Source organism: Hypanus sabinus, chromosome 16 (genome assembly GCF_030144855.1).
Source record: "Hypanus sabinus isolate sHypSab1 chromosome 16, sHypSab1.hap1, whole genome shotgun sequence".
NCBI lineage: Eukaryota > Metazoa > Chordata > Chondrichthyes > Myliobatiformes > Dasyatidae > Hypanus > Hypanus sabinus.
Genome location: NC_082721.1, coordinates 89823515 through 89842970, shown reverse-complemented (window position 1 = coordinate 89842970; position 19456 = coordinate 89823515). Strand labels below are relative to the sequence as shown.

At 38.8% G+C, this 19456-nt stretch overlaps 1 protein-coding gene across 1 annotated transcript in view; it reads right to left on the bottom strand.

Moving 5' to 3' along the window:
• The window catches only part of LOC132406558 (nuclear receptor subfamily 5 group A member 2-like), an 82414-nt gene that overhangs the window by 62089 nt on the left and 869 nt on the right, over positions 1–19456 (bottom strand). Inside the window, exon 2 of the mRNA XM_059992383.1 lies at positions 15356–15471. Within this exon, the coding sequence (XP_059848366.1) occupies positions 15356–15471 (116 nt within the window). The remainder of the gene's footprint in view (positions 1–15355; positions 15472–19456) is intronic.

Here is a 19456-nt window from a genome sequence, read left to right as displayed (position 1 = left end):
TTCATTTTTTACAGCATTACCTCTACCTATTAATGTTATTGGTAACATCATCCATTTATCAAGATCCTCTTTTATTTTTTTAATAATGGCAAATAATTTTGTTTATATAAATTTTTTACATCATTATCAACTCTAATACCTAAATATTTTATCCCATTTATTGACCATCAAAATTGAGTTACTAATCGACATTGATTATAATTTCCTTTGGTAAGGGGTAAAATTTCACTTTTATCCCAATTTACTTTATACCCTGATACTTTCCCATATTCTTCCAATCTAAAAGATAGTCTTTGCAAAGATTGCAATGGGTTTGTTAAATAAATCAAAACATCATCAGCAAATAAATTAATCTTATATTCTTCTTGATTAACTCTAAAGCCCCCAATGTCTGAATCTGTTCTAATTAATTCAGCTAATGGTTCTATTGCCAATACAAATAAAGCAGGTGATAATGGGCAGCCTTGTCTAGTTGACCTCGTTAAGCAAAATGGTGTTGAAATCTGACCATTTGTAACTACTTTAGCTTGAGGATTAGTATTTAAGGTTTTAATCCATTGTATAAAAGATTTTCCTAACTCATAATTTTCCCAATACCTTAAATAAAAAATCTCATTCCAATCTATCAAATGCCTTTTCTGTATCCAAAGCAACTGCCACACTCATTTCCTCTCTTTTTTGTGCCAAATGAATTATACTAAGTAACTGGGTTATATTATCCATTGATTGTCTGTTTTTAATAAAAAACCTGTTTGATCCAGATGTATTAATTTTGGTAAATATTTAGATATTCTATTAGATAAAATGTTTGCTATTATTTTGTAATCTGTATTCAACAAAGAAATAGGCCTATATGATGTTGGTTTTAAAGGATCTCTATTTTTTTGGCAATACAGTTATGATCGCTGTTAAAAGAGGTTGTGGGAGTTTATGCATTCTTTCCATTTGATATATTAATTCCATAAAAGGAGGAATTAATAAATCTTTAAATTTTTTATAAAATTCAGGAGGAAAACCATCTTCTCTTGGGGATTTATTACTCTGAAGTGATCCTAAAGCTTCTTCAACCTCTTTTAATGTAAAGGGAATATCTAATCCTTTCTGTTCTTCCAAATTTAATTTTTGTGATAAGAATTTATCTATCTCAGCAATCTTATCTTGTGATTCTGATTGATATAGTTCAGTATAAAAATTTTTTAAAAGTTTCATTAATTTCTAAAGGTTTATAAGTAACCTTATTTGTACTTGTTCTAATTGCATTTATTGTTTTAGAAGCCTGTTCTGTTTTCAACTGCCAAGCAAGAATCTTATGTGATCTTTCACCCAATTCATAATATTTCTGTTTAGTTCTCATAATTACTTTTTCTGTACGATATGTCTGGAGTGCATTATATTGTAATTTTTTATTAACAAGTTGTCTTTGTTTTTCTTCTGTCATATACATTTGAGATTCTTTTTTTAACTTTATGATATCTTTTTCCAATTGATCTATTTCTGCCATGTATTCCTTAATTTTAGATGTATAATTTATAATCACCCCTTAAATATGCTTTCATCACTTCCCATAATACAATTTTATCCTCAATTGAATGTAAATTTGTATCCAAAAAAAATTGAATCTGTTTTTTCATAAAATCACAAAAATCTTGACGTTTTAATAAAATTGAATTAAATCTCCATCTATAGATCGATTCCTCCTTATCCATAATTATCATTGTCATTATCAAGGGGGAATGATCTGACAGTATTCTTGCTTTATATTCCACACTTTTCACTCTATCCTGAATATTTTTTGATAATAAAAAAAATCAATCCTTGAGTAAGTTTTATGTCTATTTGAATAAAATGAATAGTCTCTTTCCCTTGGATTAATTTTTCTCCATATATCAATCAGGTTTAAATCTTTCATTAATGATAAAGTTAGTTTTATTACTTTTGATTTTGAGGCAACTTTAGTTGACCTATCCAAAAAACTGGATCTAAACAAAAATTAAATTCTCCACCTATTAATATTTTATCATGTGCTTCAGCCAAGTTCAAAAAAACTTCTTGTATGAATTTTGCATCATTTTCATTTGGTGCATAATTGTTCATAAGAGTCCATAATTCTGAAAAAAATTGACAATGTATAATCACATATCTCCCACAGAATTAATTACTACATTTTGTATTTTAATTGGTAAAGTTTTATTAACCAAAATTGCAACTCCTCTCAATTTTGAATTAAATGAATCTGCAATGACATTTCCAACCCAATCTCTCTTTAATTTCTTACGTTCTGTTTCTGTTAAATGTGTTTCTTGTAGAAAAGCTATATCTCCTTTCATTTTCTTAATATATGTTAAAACTCTTTTTCTTTTCACAGGTCCATTAATTCCATTAACATTAAAACTTAAAAAATTAAGTAGATTAATCATTCATAATACCTTGGGAACTCTTTAAAATTCTCCATGTTGCTATGAGTCTCTCCCCAACCATCCAGGCAAAAAAGAAGAAAAATAGAAGAAAGGTATCTAATATATAAGAAAAAAAAACAAAATACCCCCCCACTAATGTTGCGAATAAAAAGAAACACAACATTAACCCCCCCCCCATTTTATGGGTCATGGCAATCGCCATGATTGTACACATGAAACTCGCAGCCATCGATCAGGAGCTCCTCCAGCTCCCCCGCAAAAAAAAGAAAGAAAATATATTAGTGAAGAATAAAAAAGAAAATAATTAATGTCTCTACTCCCAATTAATACTCATATATATATTTTTTCTTATTCCTTATAAATGTCCGTCGTCCAACCTTATTTCAGTCTTCATCATTAGCCCACTTCATTTCTATAATTCTTTACTCCTCCTCGTGGATATCAGGTAGTTCTTGTACAAATTTCTCCGCTTTCTGGTAGTCAACGAAAAATCTTCTTTCTTCGTTATCCAGGAAAATTATCAATTTTGCTGGGTAGCTCAATAAAAATTTATAGCCCTTTTCCCATAAAGATTTTTTCACTGGATTAAATTCCTTCCGCGTCTTCAGAAGATCGTAACTTATGTCTGGATAAAAAACTCTTTTCCCTTTTATCATCAATGGCCCATTACTCTTTTTAGCACCTTGAGTAGCTGCCTTCAAGATCATTTCTTTATCTTGGTACCTTAAGCATTTTATCAAAATTGATCTTGGATTTTGATCTTGTTGAGGTTTTGGTCTTAAAGCTCTGTGTGCTCTTTCAATTTCATTTACTTGACTTCCTTCTTTCATTTCTATCCTATCTTTACTCTTTTACCATCTGTCCTTTCCTGAGTTCCATCATTCCAGAACCCACCCCCTACCAAGTTAGTTTAAACCCTCCCCAAAAGCTCTAACAAACCTGCCTGCAAGAAGATTGGTCCCCATTGGGTTCAGGTGCAACACATCACTTTTGAACAGATCATACCTTCCCCAGAAGAGATCCCAATTATCTGAGAACCTGAAGCCCTGCCCCCTGCACCAGCTTCTCAGCCACAAATTTATCTGCCAAATCATCCTGTTTCTACTCTCACAGGCACATGGCACAGGCAGCAAACGAAAATTACTACCTGGATGCTCCTACTTCTCAGCATTCTCCTTAGCTCTCTAAATTCTCTTTTCAGGACCTCTTTGCTTTTCTTTCCTATGTCGTTGGTACCAATATGTGCCAAGATGTTGTGGACATGATCTGAGACTTCCCTGACCTTGGCACCTGGGAGGCAACATACCATCCTGTTCATGTCCACAGAATCTCCTGTCTGTTCCCCTCACTATCGAGTCCCCTGTCACTTCAGCTCCCTTCTTCTCTCTCTTTCCCTTCTGCACCACAGACCCATGCTCAGTGCCAGTAATCCGGTCGCCGTGGCTTTCTCCCAGGAGGTCATCCCCCACAAAACTATCCAAAGTGGTATTCTTGTTTCTAAGGGGAAATAGCCACAAGGGTGCTCTGCTCTAACTGCCTATTTCCATTTCTCCTGACAGTCACCCATCTACTTGCCTCCTGCAACTTCAGGGTGACTACTTTCCTGCAACTTTGATTAGTTATATCCTCGCTCTCCCATACAAGCCAAAGGTCATCCCGTTGCTGCTCCAGATCCCCAACACGATCTTCAAGGAGCTGCAGCTGGATGCACTTCACACAGGGAAGCATATAAAAGCAAGGAGACAATGATGAGTCTTTATAAGACACTAGTCAGGCCACACATGAGGTATTGTCATCAGTTTTGGGCCCCATATCTCATAAACGATATGTTGTCATTGGTGAGAGTCCAGAGGAGGTTTACAAGGTTGATTCCGGGAATGTTAGAGCTAACATATGAGGAACATTAGGAGCTTTGGGTTTGTGCTCACTGGAATTTAGAAGAATACATTGGGATCTCATTGAAATCCTACTGAATGTTGAAATAACTAGATATGGGTGGATGTGGGGAGGATGTTTCCTGTGGTGGGGGTATCCAGAACTAGAGGGAACAACCTCAAAAAGGCATCCTTTTAAAACAGAGATAAGGAGAATTTTGTAAGCCAGAGGGTAATGAAGCAGTGGAATGCTCTGCCATAGAATGCAGTGGAGGCTAAGTCTGTGGGTATACTTAAGGCAGAAATTGATTGTTTCCTGATCGGTCAGGGCATCATAGGATAAGCAGGTGTATGGGGATTGAGTGGGATTCGGGATCAGCCATGATGGAATTGCGGAGCAGACTTGATGGGCTGAATGGCCTAATTCTGCTACTATGCCTTATGGTCATATATTGAAAGAAATTGCAGAAGTTTGTAAACTCAGCCAGCACTATTACAGGCACAACCCTGTCTACCACTGGGGGCATCTTCCAGAGAAGAAGGCAGTATCTATCACTTAAGATCCACAGAATCTGGAACATACTCCCTTCTCATTAATACCATTGAGGAGGAAATACAGGAGCCCAAAGACCAACACTCAATGATTCAGAACAGTTTCTTTCCTCTGCCATCAAGTTTCAGAATATTCCGCGAATCCCTGAACACTACCTCATTATTCTTTTACTGTCCACTATTTATCAATTTCTAAATTTCTTGTATTTTTTATATCTTTACTTGCACTGCTGCTGCAAAAAGGCAAATTCCATGTCATATGTCAAAGATAATAAATCTAATTTTAATTCTGATTTATGGAAATATTGGCTAATGGACCTGGGAACAGCCTGTATCTACATTTTATCACACACCAGACTACTCCACAGTTAAAGAAAAAATCACCTCCTGATGAAGGATCTCGGCCCAAAATGTCCACAATTTATTCTTCACTATAGTTGCTGCCTGACCCGCTGAGTTCCCTCAGTATTTTGTGTGTTTGGATTTCCAGCAGGCTTCCTTGTTATTGTAATATATATATATTCATTCCTCAGCACTGGAGTGTTTTGCAAAGAGAACTGTCAATCATTAAAAAAATATAATTAATGAATGTGTCTTTTAAGGGCTGGTTTTAAGGCCAAGGTTTTCCAAATCCATCATGACTACTAAAAAAGGAATTTCCTGTTTATGAACATGGTTTGACAGTGTCGTATCTCTTTCCACTAATCTCTGTGTTAATTTGTCAGTAAATAAATCCTGTGTAGGCAGCAAGAGGCCCCTCCAGCAGGTTCATCCTGGATATGAAAATGGGTGTCATTGCCCACTGACTCCCTCCAACAGGAGATCAACAATGTCCATTCAATACGAGATCAATTTAACCAAATGGACAGTATTCAATAAAGGCATCAATTTTTGAGAGGAACTGGAATGGAAAGGAAATACTGATTTTTGTTGCAAGAGTGGTATTTGCTGTATGAAATAATATGATTGCTTGGAGATCTTAAAGAAGGAAAAGGGATTTTGTGTTCTTGGAATGCAGTTTGCAGCAAAGCAGTCAAATCAGTGAACTAGCAATCTAATAGTCTGGAATTAATCCCCAGAGATACAAACTGAAATCCCACAATACTAATTGCTGAATGTAGATTCAGTTAATAATTTGGTTTCTCAAATAAGTAAAAGTTGTAAAAATCCAGTCGACAGGACATCTGATATCCTTACTTAATCTGCACTAGGCTACTCTAGACCCAACAATGTATTGGACTCTGAAATAGTCCATCCTGGTAAATATTTCCTGCGCTTTTTCTAGTGCAATAATATCTTTTGGATGAAATAAACTGTACACAATACTCCAAGTGAGGACTCACCAATATTTTATATAACTGCAAAATAACTTCCCAACTCCTGTATACTAAATACCTTAGCTGAAGAAGGCCTGTGTGCAGAAATGTCAACTTCACCACTTCTACCTGTTTTCAGCAAACTATGTACTTCCACAACTAGGTCCCTCTGTTTCACAGCACTTTCCAGAATCCTACTATTCATTGCATGTCCTTTTTTGCTTTGAACTCCCAAAAGACAATATTTCACATTTATCTCAACTGAAGGCCATTTGCCAATCCTGAGCTACATACTGTACCTAGCTGATCAATATCCCTCTATAATTTTTCATAACCTTCCACACTATCTACAACACCACTGATTTCAGTAACATCTGCAAACTTATTATCAATGTGTAACAATAGCAAAAATCACTGCTTAGAGTTGAACACCAGAAACTGCCTGCAAGGAGTTTGTACATTTTCCCCGTAACTGTGTGGGTTTTCTCTGGATGCTCAGGTTTCCTCCCACTTGAAAAACATTTACATTCAGGGTTAATGAGCTGTGGGCATGCAACGTTCACACCAAAAATGTGGCGACACTTGCAAGCTTCCTAGACAGTGGACTGTGTTGGTCATTGACACAGAATGATGTATTTCACTGTGTTTTGATGTTTCAATGAACATGTGATAAAGCTAATCTTTAAAAATCTTTATATACCACATCCAAATAATTTATATAAATTACAATCAAAAGTTCCCAGCACTAACACCTGTGATACACCGCTACACACAAGTTTCTAGTCTGAGAAACATCCCTCAGCTATCAAACTGCATCCTATCCCTTAGTCAATTATGAATGATTTCCACTATCTCTCCTGGAACCCATGTGAGTTAAATTTCCAGACTAGCCTGCTAGACTTCCATTCAAAAGCCTTGCTAGAGTCCGTATAGGCAACAATCATCTACCCTCTTATGTACTTTATTTGAAGAACTTCAGGAGATTTGTCAGACAGGAATTCTTATGCCCTGTCTCTCAAAATGTTGACCACTAAGTATGACATAAAAGACCACAAAATATGATCTTAGAAGACAAAAACAATCTCAGCAGTGTCCTGATCAAAATTTATTTCTCATTTGAGGTCAGTAAAGCAGAAAATCTCACTGTCATCGATAAGACCTTAAGACATTGTTTAACATGAAACCAACACAGTGAGTTAGCAGAGGACTGATGCACAACTCTGATATAGCAGGGATTGTGACGTGTGACACATTTTTGTCTGGCCTGGGGTATTATAAAACAAAACATTGCATCCAGTACTTTTGCAACTATTTGAATATGTTGAAGAGTTTAATTTCCCCTGGCATTTTTGCATGATGTTCTTTCCTCCAACTATATATTCAAATCAGCCTTGCCTCCATGGACTTTGCCTGTACTTCTCACTATCTCTATAAAGCAGTCAACATAATGAAAGACCCCCTTCCTCCATGGACATTCTCTTTTCTACCCTTTCCGCTTGGGATGAAGGTACAAAAGCTTGGACTTACGTACCACCAGGTTCAAGTACAGCTTCTATCCCACTGGTCTAAGATATCAGAATGGACCTGTATGATAAGATGCACTCTTGACCTCAGGTTCTACTTCATCATGGTCTTGCACATTATCGTCTGGCTGAATTGCACGTTCTCTGTCATTGCCTTTTTCTTGTACCAACTCAATATCCCTGATGTGATGAAATGATGTCTACCGAAGGCATGCAAAACAATGGGTTGTCACTCACTGTACCTTTGTAGATTTGAGAATAATAAATCAATTTACCAATATTCCTTCTTCATCAATTGGTGATAATTATTTTGCATATGTGGATGGGAACAATGCACTATTGAAATCCTTTCATATACACTACTTTATTAGATACACCTGTACACTTGCTCATTAATGCAAATATCTAATCAATCAATCAGTCATGTGCAGCATAAATGCATGGTCGAGAGGTTCAGTTGATGTTCGCAGCAAACACTGGAATAGAAAAGACAATAAGACAAAGGAGCAGAAGTCAGCCATTCAGCCCATCAAGTCTGCTCTGCCATTTCATCATGAGCTGAAATGTGATCAAAGTGACTTTGACAGCGGAATGATTGCTGGTGCTAGATGAAGTGGTTTGGATATCTCAGAAACTGCTGACTACTTCCCGGGTTTTTCCAGTCACACCAGTCTCTAGAGTTTACAGAGAATGATGCAAAAAAAAAAGACAATCCGGTGAGGGGCAGTTCTGTGGAAAAATTACCTTCTAATGAGAGAGGTCAGAGGAGAATGGTCAGATTGGTTCAAGCTGAAAAGCAGATGACAATAACTCTAATAACACATGCTACAAAAGAGGTGTGCAGAAGAGTATCTCTGAAGAGTTAACACTATATCTTGAAATGGATGGGCCACAGCACCACAAGATCATGAACCTGTCGTAAGGGGACAGGAGGCTGGACCCAAGTGCAGGACACAGGCACTGAAGTACTAGGGGCAGGACAGGAACAACTGAACAATAGATAAGATGTGGTGACCATGGTGTGTGTGAGGGACGGTTCGTTCAAGGTGATTCTGGGGCTCTAGAAGAGTCTGAATTCAGGCAAGGCAGGACCCCAGAGTTCAGGCAAGTTCTAGGAGTTCACTGGGCAGGCCACATAACACCTGGGCAGGGCCCAGACCTCCCAGGCAGGAACACAGTGGCCTGAGCAGGTCACAGGGCACCTGGGTATGTTGCAGGGCACAACCCATCAGCAGCAAGGGATGAAAAGGGGCAGAGTCTCCCACCAGGCAACAGCAGTCCAGCCAGGCTTGCACAACAGAGGCAAGGGATAGGAAGGGAACTAGGTCCAGGGTGACTGCCACTTACTCAAAGGACTTGTCTTTAACAAGGGAAACTCCAAGCCCACACCACACCCCCCACAAACTCCACTCAGTCCCAGATCCCCCTATATACACCGCCAGCTGATGGGCATCAGGTGCACCTTCTTGAGACCCAACAAGCCACAATGATCCACAGGTGTGACTAATTGGGCTCAAGGACAAAAGAAGGGACAGCTACAAGACCCAGAGTCCGGCATCCGCGGACCGGATCAAGACCCGGAATGCGGGCTACGGACCGGACCATAACAGAACCACGCACTCGGTGTCCACTTTATTAGGTACAAGAGGTATCTAATAAAGCAGCCACTGAGTGTGTGTTTTCCAGATTTAGATAAGGAATGGAATTCAAATTTCCTTTCATCTGCAATGAGATTTGAATTTGGATTTATCGATTACTCATTGAGACATCTGTATTTTTTTCAAGCAGAGTACTCCTTACAAAACCTTTGTTGCTGTATTACTAATCTAGTAATTAAAGTTCAGGGCTATTGTTCCTGTGGATAACAATAGCATATTATATCATAATATCATTGAAGATAAGGAAATTTAATATCCACTTTCAGTCTGTCCATCATAAAAGGTTTCAATGATTCCCTGATGGATTATTACTGCCTATGTTGTGTGAAGAAATAATCTATTATTAATTTTAAGACTTCTTTTCACAAGATCATTTTCTACATGGGAGATCACTGCAGCACTATTAGAATACTCTGTAAAGTTTGTTACTGCTATCAAATTTAATAGTCTTTGTCACAACATTATTCCCTTCTTAAAAATTACAATATCAATCCATTCTAAATCCATAATGAATAACATTTTGCTCAAGGGGTTACTCCTCTGCTTTCAAAAGTCCCAACATCCCTCCTAAATGCTTTTGATATTGTACTAAACTATTTGACCTTAAAAGGCACTACCTCCAATCTAGTGATTCATTCTATCAATGTGGGTATTGGCAGCAGGACAAGTGTTTAATATACGTTACTAATTTGTTCTTGAACTGAGTCACATTTAGACCAATTCAGATGTCACAAGAACTAAGGCACAAAACTGCCTGAAATAGGAGCAGAAATTGGTCACCAGCCTCTTATGCCTGGCACCATTCAATATGATAATATCTGATTTATACTGTCCTCAACTCCTCGCCCTGAATTCCTCAATGTTGCAAATATTTGTCTATCTCTACTTTAAGTATGCCTAATGGCCTGGCCTTCGTCTTCTGGGGTATATTTCCAGAGAGTCATTACTCTGTAAATTAAGACATTTCTATACACCTCAGTTTTAAATGGCCGCCTAACTTATAATGACTTATATAGGAGCTAATCATGGCTGATCCACTTTTCCTCTCAGCCCCAATCTCCTGCCTTCCTCCTGTATTGCAATTATCTTGTAACTACAGTATGTTCCTTTATTCAAGACTCTTCCACAAGTAGAAGAATCAACTATTTCTCAGCAGTCTGGAAGCAACACAGATTTTGGATCAGGATGACAGATTTTCTTCTCATGAATCCATGGGGAAACCAGACTGGCTTTTACTAAACTTGTTGGTTCTATTAGCATTACTGGTTATAAACTTATCAAAGTTGGAAGTAAATTTATTATCAAAGTACATATACTGTATGTTACCACATACAAGCCCGAGTTTCATTTTCTTGCAGGCATTCACAATAGATCAAAGAAATGCAGTAGAATAAATGAGAAACTGCATACAAGGATGAGCAAACAACTAATCTGTTAAAGACTATCAAAAATACAAACAAAAGCAAATAATAATAAATTTAAAAAACTCAGAACGTGAGTTGTAGAGTCCATGAAAGTGAATCCATTGTTAGTTCATCAGCATTTCTAATCCTAATAACTATGGTAGCATTTGAACTTCTACCTCTGGGGACCGCCTTCCCATGTCTCAGAGGAACCACTGACACTCAACCAACCTGGCATAATAGGCAGAAGGCTGAAGAACAGGACCTCAAGGGTGGCGTTCTCAAGATTGCTGCCAGTGCTATGTGATATTAATGGTAAGAATTGGAGGAGATGGCAGTTGAATGTGTGGCTGAGGAGTTGGTGCAGGGGGCAGGGTTTTAGATTTTTGGATCATTGGGATCTCTTCTGGGGAAGGTGAGACCTGTACAGATTGGATGGGTGCACCTGAACTCAAGGGGGAGTAATATCCTTGCAGGTTGGTTTGCTAGTATGGTTCAGAAGGATTTAAACTAATTTGCAAGGGGGATGGGACCTGGAGCAATAGAGCAGTGGAAGAAGCGCATGGAGTAAAGCCAGATCTAACATATAGAGAGGCTTTGAGGAAAGAGAAGCAAAATAAATGGTGTAAAGGTAGTAAGGGCTAAAGTGTGTGTACTTCAATGCAAGAAGCATCAGGAACAAAGGTGATGAACTGAGAGCTTGGATTCATACATGGAATTATGATGTAGTGGCCATTACAGAGACTTGGCTGGCACCGGGGCAGGAATAGATTCTCAATATTCCTGGATTTTAGTGCTTTAAAAGGGATAGTGAGGGGGGAAGGGGAGGAGGTGTGGCATTACTGGTCAAAGACATATTACAACTACAGAAATGATGGGTAATGTAGCAGGATCCTCTTTTGAGTCAGTATGGGTAGAAGTCAGGAACAGGAAGGGAGCAGTTACTCTATTGGGAGTATTCTATAGGCCCCCTGGTAGCAGCAGAGATACCGAGGAGCAGATTGGGAGGCAGATTTTGGAAAGGTTCAAAAATACCAGGGTTGTTATCATGGGTGACTTTAACTTCCCTAATATTGATTGGCACCTGATTAGTTCCAATGGTTTAGACGGGACAGAGTTTGTTAAGTGTGTCCAGGATGGATTCCTGTCACAGTATGTTGACAGGCCGACTAGGGGGAATGCCATACTAGATCTAGTATTAGGTAACGAACCAGGTCAGGTCACAGATCCCTCAGTGGGTGAGCATCTGGGGGACAGTGATCACCGCTCCCTGGCCTTTAGTATTATCATGGAAAAGGATAGAATCAGAGATGACAGGAAAATTTTTAATTGGGGAAGGGCAAATTATGAGGCTGTAAGGCTAGAACTTGTGGATGTGAATTGGGATGATGTTTTTGCAGGGAAATATACTATGAACATGTGGTCGATATTTAGGGATCTCTTGCAGGATGTTAGCGATAAATTTGACCCGGTGAGGAAGATAAAGGTGAAGGAACCATGGGTGACAAGTGAGGTGGAAAATCTAGTCAGATGGAAGAAAGCAGTATACATGAGATTTAGGAAGCAAGGATTAGATGAGTCTATTGAGGAATATAGGGTAGCAAGAGCTTAAGAAGGGGCTGAGGAGAGCAAGAATAGGGCATGAGAAGGCCTTGGCGAGTAGTGTAAAGGAAAACCACAAGATATTTTTCAATTATGTGAAGAACAAAAGGATGACAGGGGTGAAGGTAGGACCGATTAGAGATAAAGGTGGGAAGATGTGCCCGGAGGCTGTGGAAGTCAGTGACACCCTCAATGAATACTTCTCTTCAGTATTCACCATGAAAGGGAACTTGATGATGGTGAGGACAATATGAGTGAGGTTAATGTTCTGGAGCATGTTGATATTAAGGGAGAGGAGGTGTTGGAGTTGTTAAAATACATTAGGATGGATAAGTCCCCAGGGCCTGACGGAATATTCCCCAGGCTGCTCCACAAGGCAAGGGAAGAGATTGCTGAGCCTCTGGCTAGGATCTTTATGTCCTCATTGTCCACGGGAATGGTACCGGAAGATTGGAGGGAGATGAATGTTGTCCCCTTTTTCCAAAAGGTAGAGATCGTCTGGGTATTTATAGACCAGTGAGCCTTACGTTTGTTGTGAGAAAGCTGTTAGAAAAGATTCTTAGAGATAGGATCTATGGGCATTTAGAGAATCATGGTCTGATCAGAGACAGTCAGCATGGCTTTGTGAAGGGCAGATCATGCCTAACAAGCTAGATAGAGTTTTTTGAGGTGGTGACCGGGCATATAGATGAGGATAGTGCAGTGGATGTGATCTACATGGATTTTAGTAAGGCACTTGACAAGGTTCCGCACGGTAGACTTATTCAGAAAGTCAGAAGGCATGGGATCCAGGGAAGTTTGGCCAAGTGGATTCAGAATTGGCTTGCCTGTAGAAAGCAAAGGGTTGTGGTGGAGGGAGTACATTCGGATTGGAAGGTTGTGATTAGTGGTGTCCCACAAGGATCGGTTATGGGACCTCTACTTTTCATGATTTTTATTAATGACCTGGATGTGGGGGTAGAAGGGTGGGCTCATAAGTTTGCAGATGACAAAAACGTTGGTGGTGTTGTGGATAGTGTTGCGGATTGTCGAAGATTGCAGAGAGACACTGATAGGACGCAGAAGTAGGCTAAGAAGTGGCAGATGGAGTTCAACCCAGAGAAGTGTGAGGTGATACACTTTGGAAGGACAAACTCCAAGGCAGAGTACAAAGTAAATGGCAGGATACTTAGTAGTGTGGAGGAGCAGAGGGATCTGGGGGTACATGTCCACAGATCCCTAAAAGTTGCCTCACAGGTAGATAGGGTAGTTAAGAAAGCTTATGGAATGTTAGCTTTCATAAGTTGAGGGATAGAGTTTAATGATGGTAATGATTATGATAATGTAAGGTAATAATTATTAATAATAATAACAATAACAACAACAACAACAACAATAATAATAATAATAATAATAATAATAATAATAATAATAATAATAATAATAATAATAATAATAATAATAATAATAATAATAATAATAATAATAATAATAATAATAATAATAATAATAATAATAATGCAAGGTAATGATGCAACTCTATAAAACTCTGGTTAGGCCACACTTGGAAACTGTATCCAGTTCTTCTTGCTTCACTATAGGAAGGATGTGGAAGTATTGTACAGAGGAAATTTACCAAGATGCTGCCTGGTTTAGAGAGTGTGCATTATGATCAGAGATTAAGGGAGCTAGGGCTTTACTCTTTGGAGAGAAGGAGGATGAGAGGAGACATGATAGAGGTATACAAGATATTAAGAGGAATAGATAGAGCAGACAGCCAGCGCCTCTTCCCCAGGGCACCACTGCTCAATTCAAGAGGACATGGCTTTAAGGTAAGGGGTGGAAAGTTCAAGGGGGCTATTGCAGGAAGGTTTTTCACTCAGAGAGTGGTTGGTGTGAGGAATGCACTGCCTGAGTCAGTGATGGAGGAAAATACACTAGTGAAATTTAAGAGACTACTAGACAGATATATGGAGGAGTTTAAGGTGGGGGGTTATATGGGAGGCAAGGTTTAAGGGTCGGCACAATATTGTTGGCCAAAGGGCCTGTACTGTGCTGTACCATTCTATGTTCTATGTTCTATAACTAGGAGGAAATTGCTTGGCTGACATCTATGATCTTTAGAATAAGGATTATTGTATTATTGGGATGTAAGAGTGGGAAGTGTACTAAGAGTTGCTTTTAACTTTAATCCACCATTGTTGAGTGCTGACATTCTAACAAGTTGTTAGATCAGAGCTCACAGGGAACCTGAAATGTGATCTTAAAGAGGTGTATAAAATCATGTGGGACACAGATAGAGGTAAATGTAAGCAGCTTTTTTCCCAGGTTTGGGAAGTCAAGATCTGGAAGGCATAGGTTTAATATGAGAGGCAAAAGATTTAATAGGTACTTGAGGGGCAAGTTGTTTCTTTACACAAGGGGGGTATGTATGTGGAATGTGCTGCTAGAGGAAGTGCTGGAACAGGTATATTAACAACTTTTAAAAGACAGTTGGACAGGCGCATGGATCGCAAAGGTTTAGAAGCTTATGCGCCAAACATTGATATATGGGACTAACTTGGATAGGCATCTTACCTGGCTGGAACAGTTGGGCTGATGTCTGTTTCTGTGTTGTATGTCTGTATAAAACTATGATTCTGGTTGCTGTCACTGTTTTTTAGCTTAAAGGCAATGGAGGCCGCCAGATGTGGGATGAGGGAAGCCTTACAAGTGCACAAATGTTAGAAGTAAAAATGACTAAAAAACAAGTTACCTCAAACAGTCTAACGGGGGGGGGGGGGTCATTATTTCCCTGGCTATAGGTTGACCCATTATAGAACCTAATGGCTGAGGGTAAGAATGACCTCATATAGTGAGTGATCTTTGGAGCAGTGCAGTTGTCTCAACGCAGATGATATAAAAGCCTGAAACCACATATCACTAGGCACAATAGATTACAAGACAAGCATTTCTCTGTACCTGAGTGCGTGACAATAATAAACCAATTCCAAATGCAAGGTCTCAAGAATTAGCTGACAACACTTCATACCTTACAACTTTCACACGTTAGGAGTCCATAGTGATATCCCGAGACCTTGTCTCCACAAATCGGACATAACTCCTCACACATTGGTACGAAGGGGTACTCCATTTTAACTTGGGAATCTATGATTCAAAGAAACAAAATGTTATTAATGTATTCAAATTTGTAGTCACTTCCCTCATCTGTCCCATAATCCCATAATCCCATGAATTTGCCTCATTAAAAAATTGTGTTTGAACAAGATCATTCCTGGTTGATTTTTTAAAGACAAAATGAAAAAGAGGGAATAAAATTTGCATTTTATAGCAGCCCTCATCTCCTTTCAGATTATGCAGATCATCTTGCAGATAAAGTGTCCTTTTGAAGCACAATATCTGTGGTATATAGAAAACACTACAGATGAATTCTATGCAGCAAGCCCCCAATAACAGAAGTAGGATAATGAACTGGTAATGAGGAACTCTTGTCAGACTTAAACTCCTGCTCTTTTCCAAAACAATATCTACATTCACCTGGGAAAACAAAGAGGCCTCAAAGCCTCGCTTCCATCTTTTCTATGGCAGAACTCTCTCAGAGCTGTAGTGAAGAGTTTTTGTGCTCTAGTCTCAGGAGTGTCTCAGGAGGAGTCTCAAGAGCATTTCCCATTGAGAAACAACATAAAGCACAGAACAGTGAGTAGATTTAATATCCTTAACGGGAATCCAAATTACATTGGAAATCAGAATCAAATTTAATATCACTGACACGAACAAGAGATTCTGCAAATGCTGGAAATCCAGAGCCACACACACAAAATGCTGGAGGAATGTTTTGGGCCCAATGGCATCCTGGTAAAGGGTCTCAGTCTGAAACGTCGACTCTTTACTCCTTTCCATGGATGCTGTCTGACCTGCTAATATCACTGACATGTCATGAAATTTTTAATTTTCCTGCAGTAGTAGTGATTAAGCAAGGAGCAATGTGATCATTGTCTGAAGGTGAACCAGTATCAAGATCACTTGGAGCTTATCACTTTCCACAGACACTGTTGGGTCCATTACTGGAACCTTAGTTTTCTGCTGCTGTTTATATTCAAGACTTCAGAGATCAGGTTGAAGAAAGTGAATACATCAGCAAGTTTCACAAGTTTCATTTATCCTGAACCAAAATGAAAATTGCAGTATTTGGGGGAGAGTATGACCTTCTGTTTTGCAAAAAGTATAGTGAAAACCATGAACAACCTTGGGGTATTTAAAGCGTAGAAGGTAGCACAAATTTTCAATGTCTCAACCTCTGTCCCTTGCACATCCCATCAACATTTACTTTAGGTCCTTTGATTTCTCCCTCCTCTTTTCCTGATGGCACTTCAACATTATAGTCTCCTTTCAGTTTTGGATCTTTCAAACTGAGATCATAGGTAACAACTAGCTTCAATCTTTGGTCACTACTTCAGACTTTACCTCTTTTAGTACCCTGTAGATCAGGCATGGGCAACTACGGCCCGCGGGCCATATGCGGCCCGTTAAGCTTTTTAATCCAGCCCGCAGAACTTGATGAAATTATATTAATAAATCTTGTTAACGTTTTTTCCCCGCAATTCTGGCATTTTCCCAATAGATGACGCACTCTATATACATTGACCTTTGTTGAGGTGCAGCGTATTACTCCACATTTGCGCTTTACTCTTTGTTCGGCTCGACCTATTTGTGCGAACAGGCGTTCAGCGTCATGAACATCAACAAAGCCAGCCACAGATCCAAGTTAACTGACCAACACCTCAGATCCATCCTGAGAATCGCCACAACAAAATTAAATCCAGACTTTGATGCGCTGGCTAAAAAGGGAGACCAACAACACTGTTCCCACTGAAACTTAAAATAAGTTTCTTCGTTGTGTTATGTAAAAAATGCATTTGAAAATATTTTTTTCAATAAGCCTTACATGTTACATGTCATTTCTGTTAAGTGATGGACATGAGTAGTGCGCAGGTGCACGTACGTTCTCAAAATAAAAAATGCACTCCAGATCAAATAACGTGCTCCGCATACTGGCACGCTGTCCCTGTTCTGTCTTTGTGCTGGTTGTTGTTGAGTTTTGGCACAGGGGACAATTGAATAAGAAGGAGCAGGACAAGTAGACCTGCATCTCCTACGCTTTTTGAAATAAAGACAGTCAGGAGGAGAGTGATGATGATAATATCTTGAAGGATAACAGAATTTTCAGTGCTTTAAAATAATAACTGTTACTATTTAAAAGAGCTGTATTTTATTCATTTAATTTTCAGTGTTTTAAAAGTCATTTCAATAAATAGCTAAATACCATGGGACTTCAAAGACAGATATTTTGTTGTAATGCATTTGTTCATTTTCAATTGAAATTAAAGCACATGTTTTCTACATATCCCATGATATTTTATTTTCTCTTATGAGGTGTATTACCAAAACACTCCGTCCATCTGCTCCTGGTCCGGCCCCCCTGTCAAATTTTAGAACCCTTTGTGGCCCACAAGTCAAAAAGTTTGCCCACCCCTGCTGTAGATCCATAGATATCTACAGTACTGTAACTCTGTGGACACTTAGTATGAGTGACAATTATTGTCTCTGACCATCAAAATTAGATTGGTCACTTCATAATAGTGCATCTCTTGAACTTCACTTGCAACCCATGAAAAGTAAAAAACAATGCAATGCAACTGGATGCTGAATTAAACAAATGCTATATTTTGTGGGATATCTCAGATTTACACAGTGTTGGTGACCAAAATCACTCTATTAAGATTTAGGAAAGGAAAGAGCTATTGTGATTGAATTTGAGTGTGAAAGGATATTTTAAGAAAGGGAGGAGAAAAATTTGGAGTGGCAATGGTTTAGAAGTGAGTTTAGCCAGTCAAAGTAAATCAGATTGAAAAAATTGCTACATGAGTTTTCTTCTGATTTTTCTTTCAGCTTCACTTCAGTATCAAAGTGATGGGACGAAGAGACACGAGATTCTGCAGATGCTTGAGGAACACATGAAAACACTGGAGTAACTCAGCAAATCAGGCAACATATTTGAGGGGAAAAAGTAGTTGACGCTTTGAGCTGAGACCGTTCATCCTGTTAAAAGAATCAAAGTAGTGACTACTGTGGGAAATGACACATGATCTTATTGAATGGCATGAATAAAGGATCTTTCTTCCACAACACAGATCAGCAAAAACAACTTTCAATCACCCTACATTTAGTGACTTAATCCTATTCACACTTATATCATCTGCACCAATCTTCCCCCTCCCCACCCCAGATTCTACTACTCACCAACATACTCAGGGCTTTATCATCCTTCATAGTTCTACTAATTGGGTTTGAACAATCCAATACTCCAGCTCAAAGGCTTGTCACCAAACTGTCAATAATTAGCAGTGGAGGAACGTAAGAATTGGAGCCAATCAGCCTCATAACTGTTCTGCTTTTCAATTAACCTATCAAACCATTACATGTGGCATACTTGAAGGGAATCCACATGGTCACAGGGAGAAGGTGCAAACTCAACACAGACAGAATGAGAATTATATATTGAGCCTGAGCATTACTGCACCGCCCTGCTGCATCCAGACCCCTTACAGACTGCACGTTGATCAAACTTTTCCAAAGCACAATGATGGAATATTCACTTAAGTCAGTCCTGTTTTTAGCTTCCTTTATGCTTTGCTAATGTTTTTCTTTTAAAAGCAAAATAACAGGGATCATTGAAAAACGAAGAGGCTGAAGAAAAAGAAAGTGGAGGTGCGTTGTTTCAGAGCTTAAGGTACAATAGAGAGGAGAGCAATTAAATTAAGCAATCAAGTCTGAAATTTGCATACAAGTGCACTCAGAGCTCTCTAAACTCAAATAGGTTTTCATATCTTTTCAACTGTAAGAAAGAGTTTTGCCTTACAATTTCTTCTGACTGAAGTGGATGGTATTACGTCAGAGGACTGAGAGGACTCTAGTCATTTGAGTGGCATTGCTCAATAACAGAGATAAGACCTTTCATGGGTGCTTTCAAAGGTGGAGTGAGGAAAATAGAAAAAAAAGAATTAGTTGGTGCCTTCTGCATGATCCCTGTGTGTCGAGTTATGTGAGGGGGAAGGTGCTGTGCTGTGTGTGA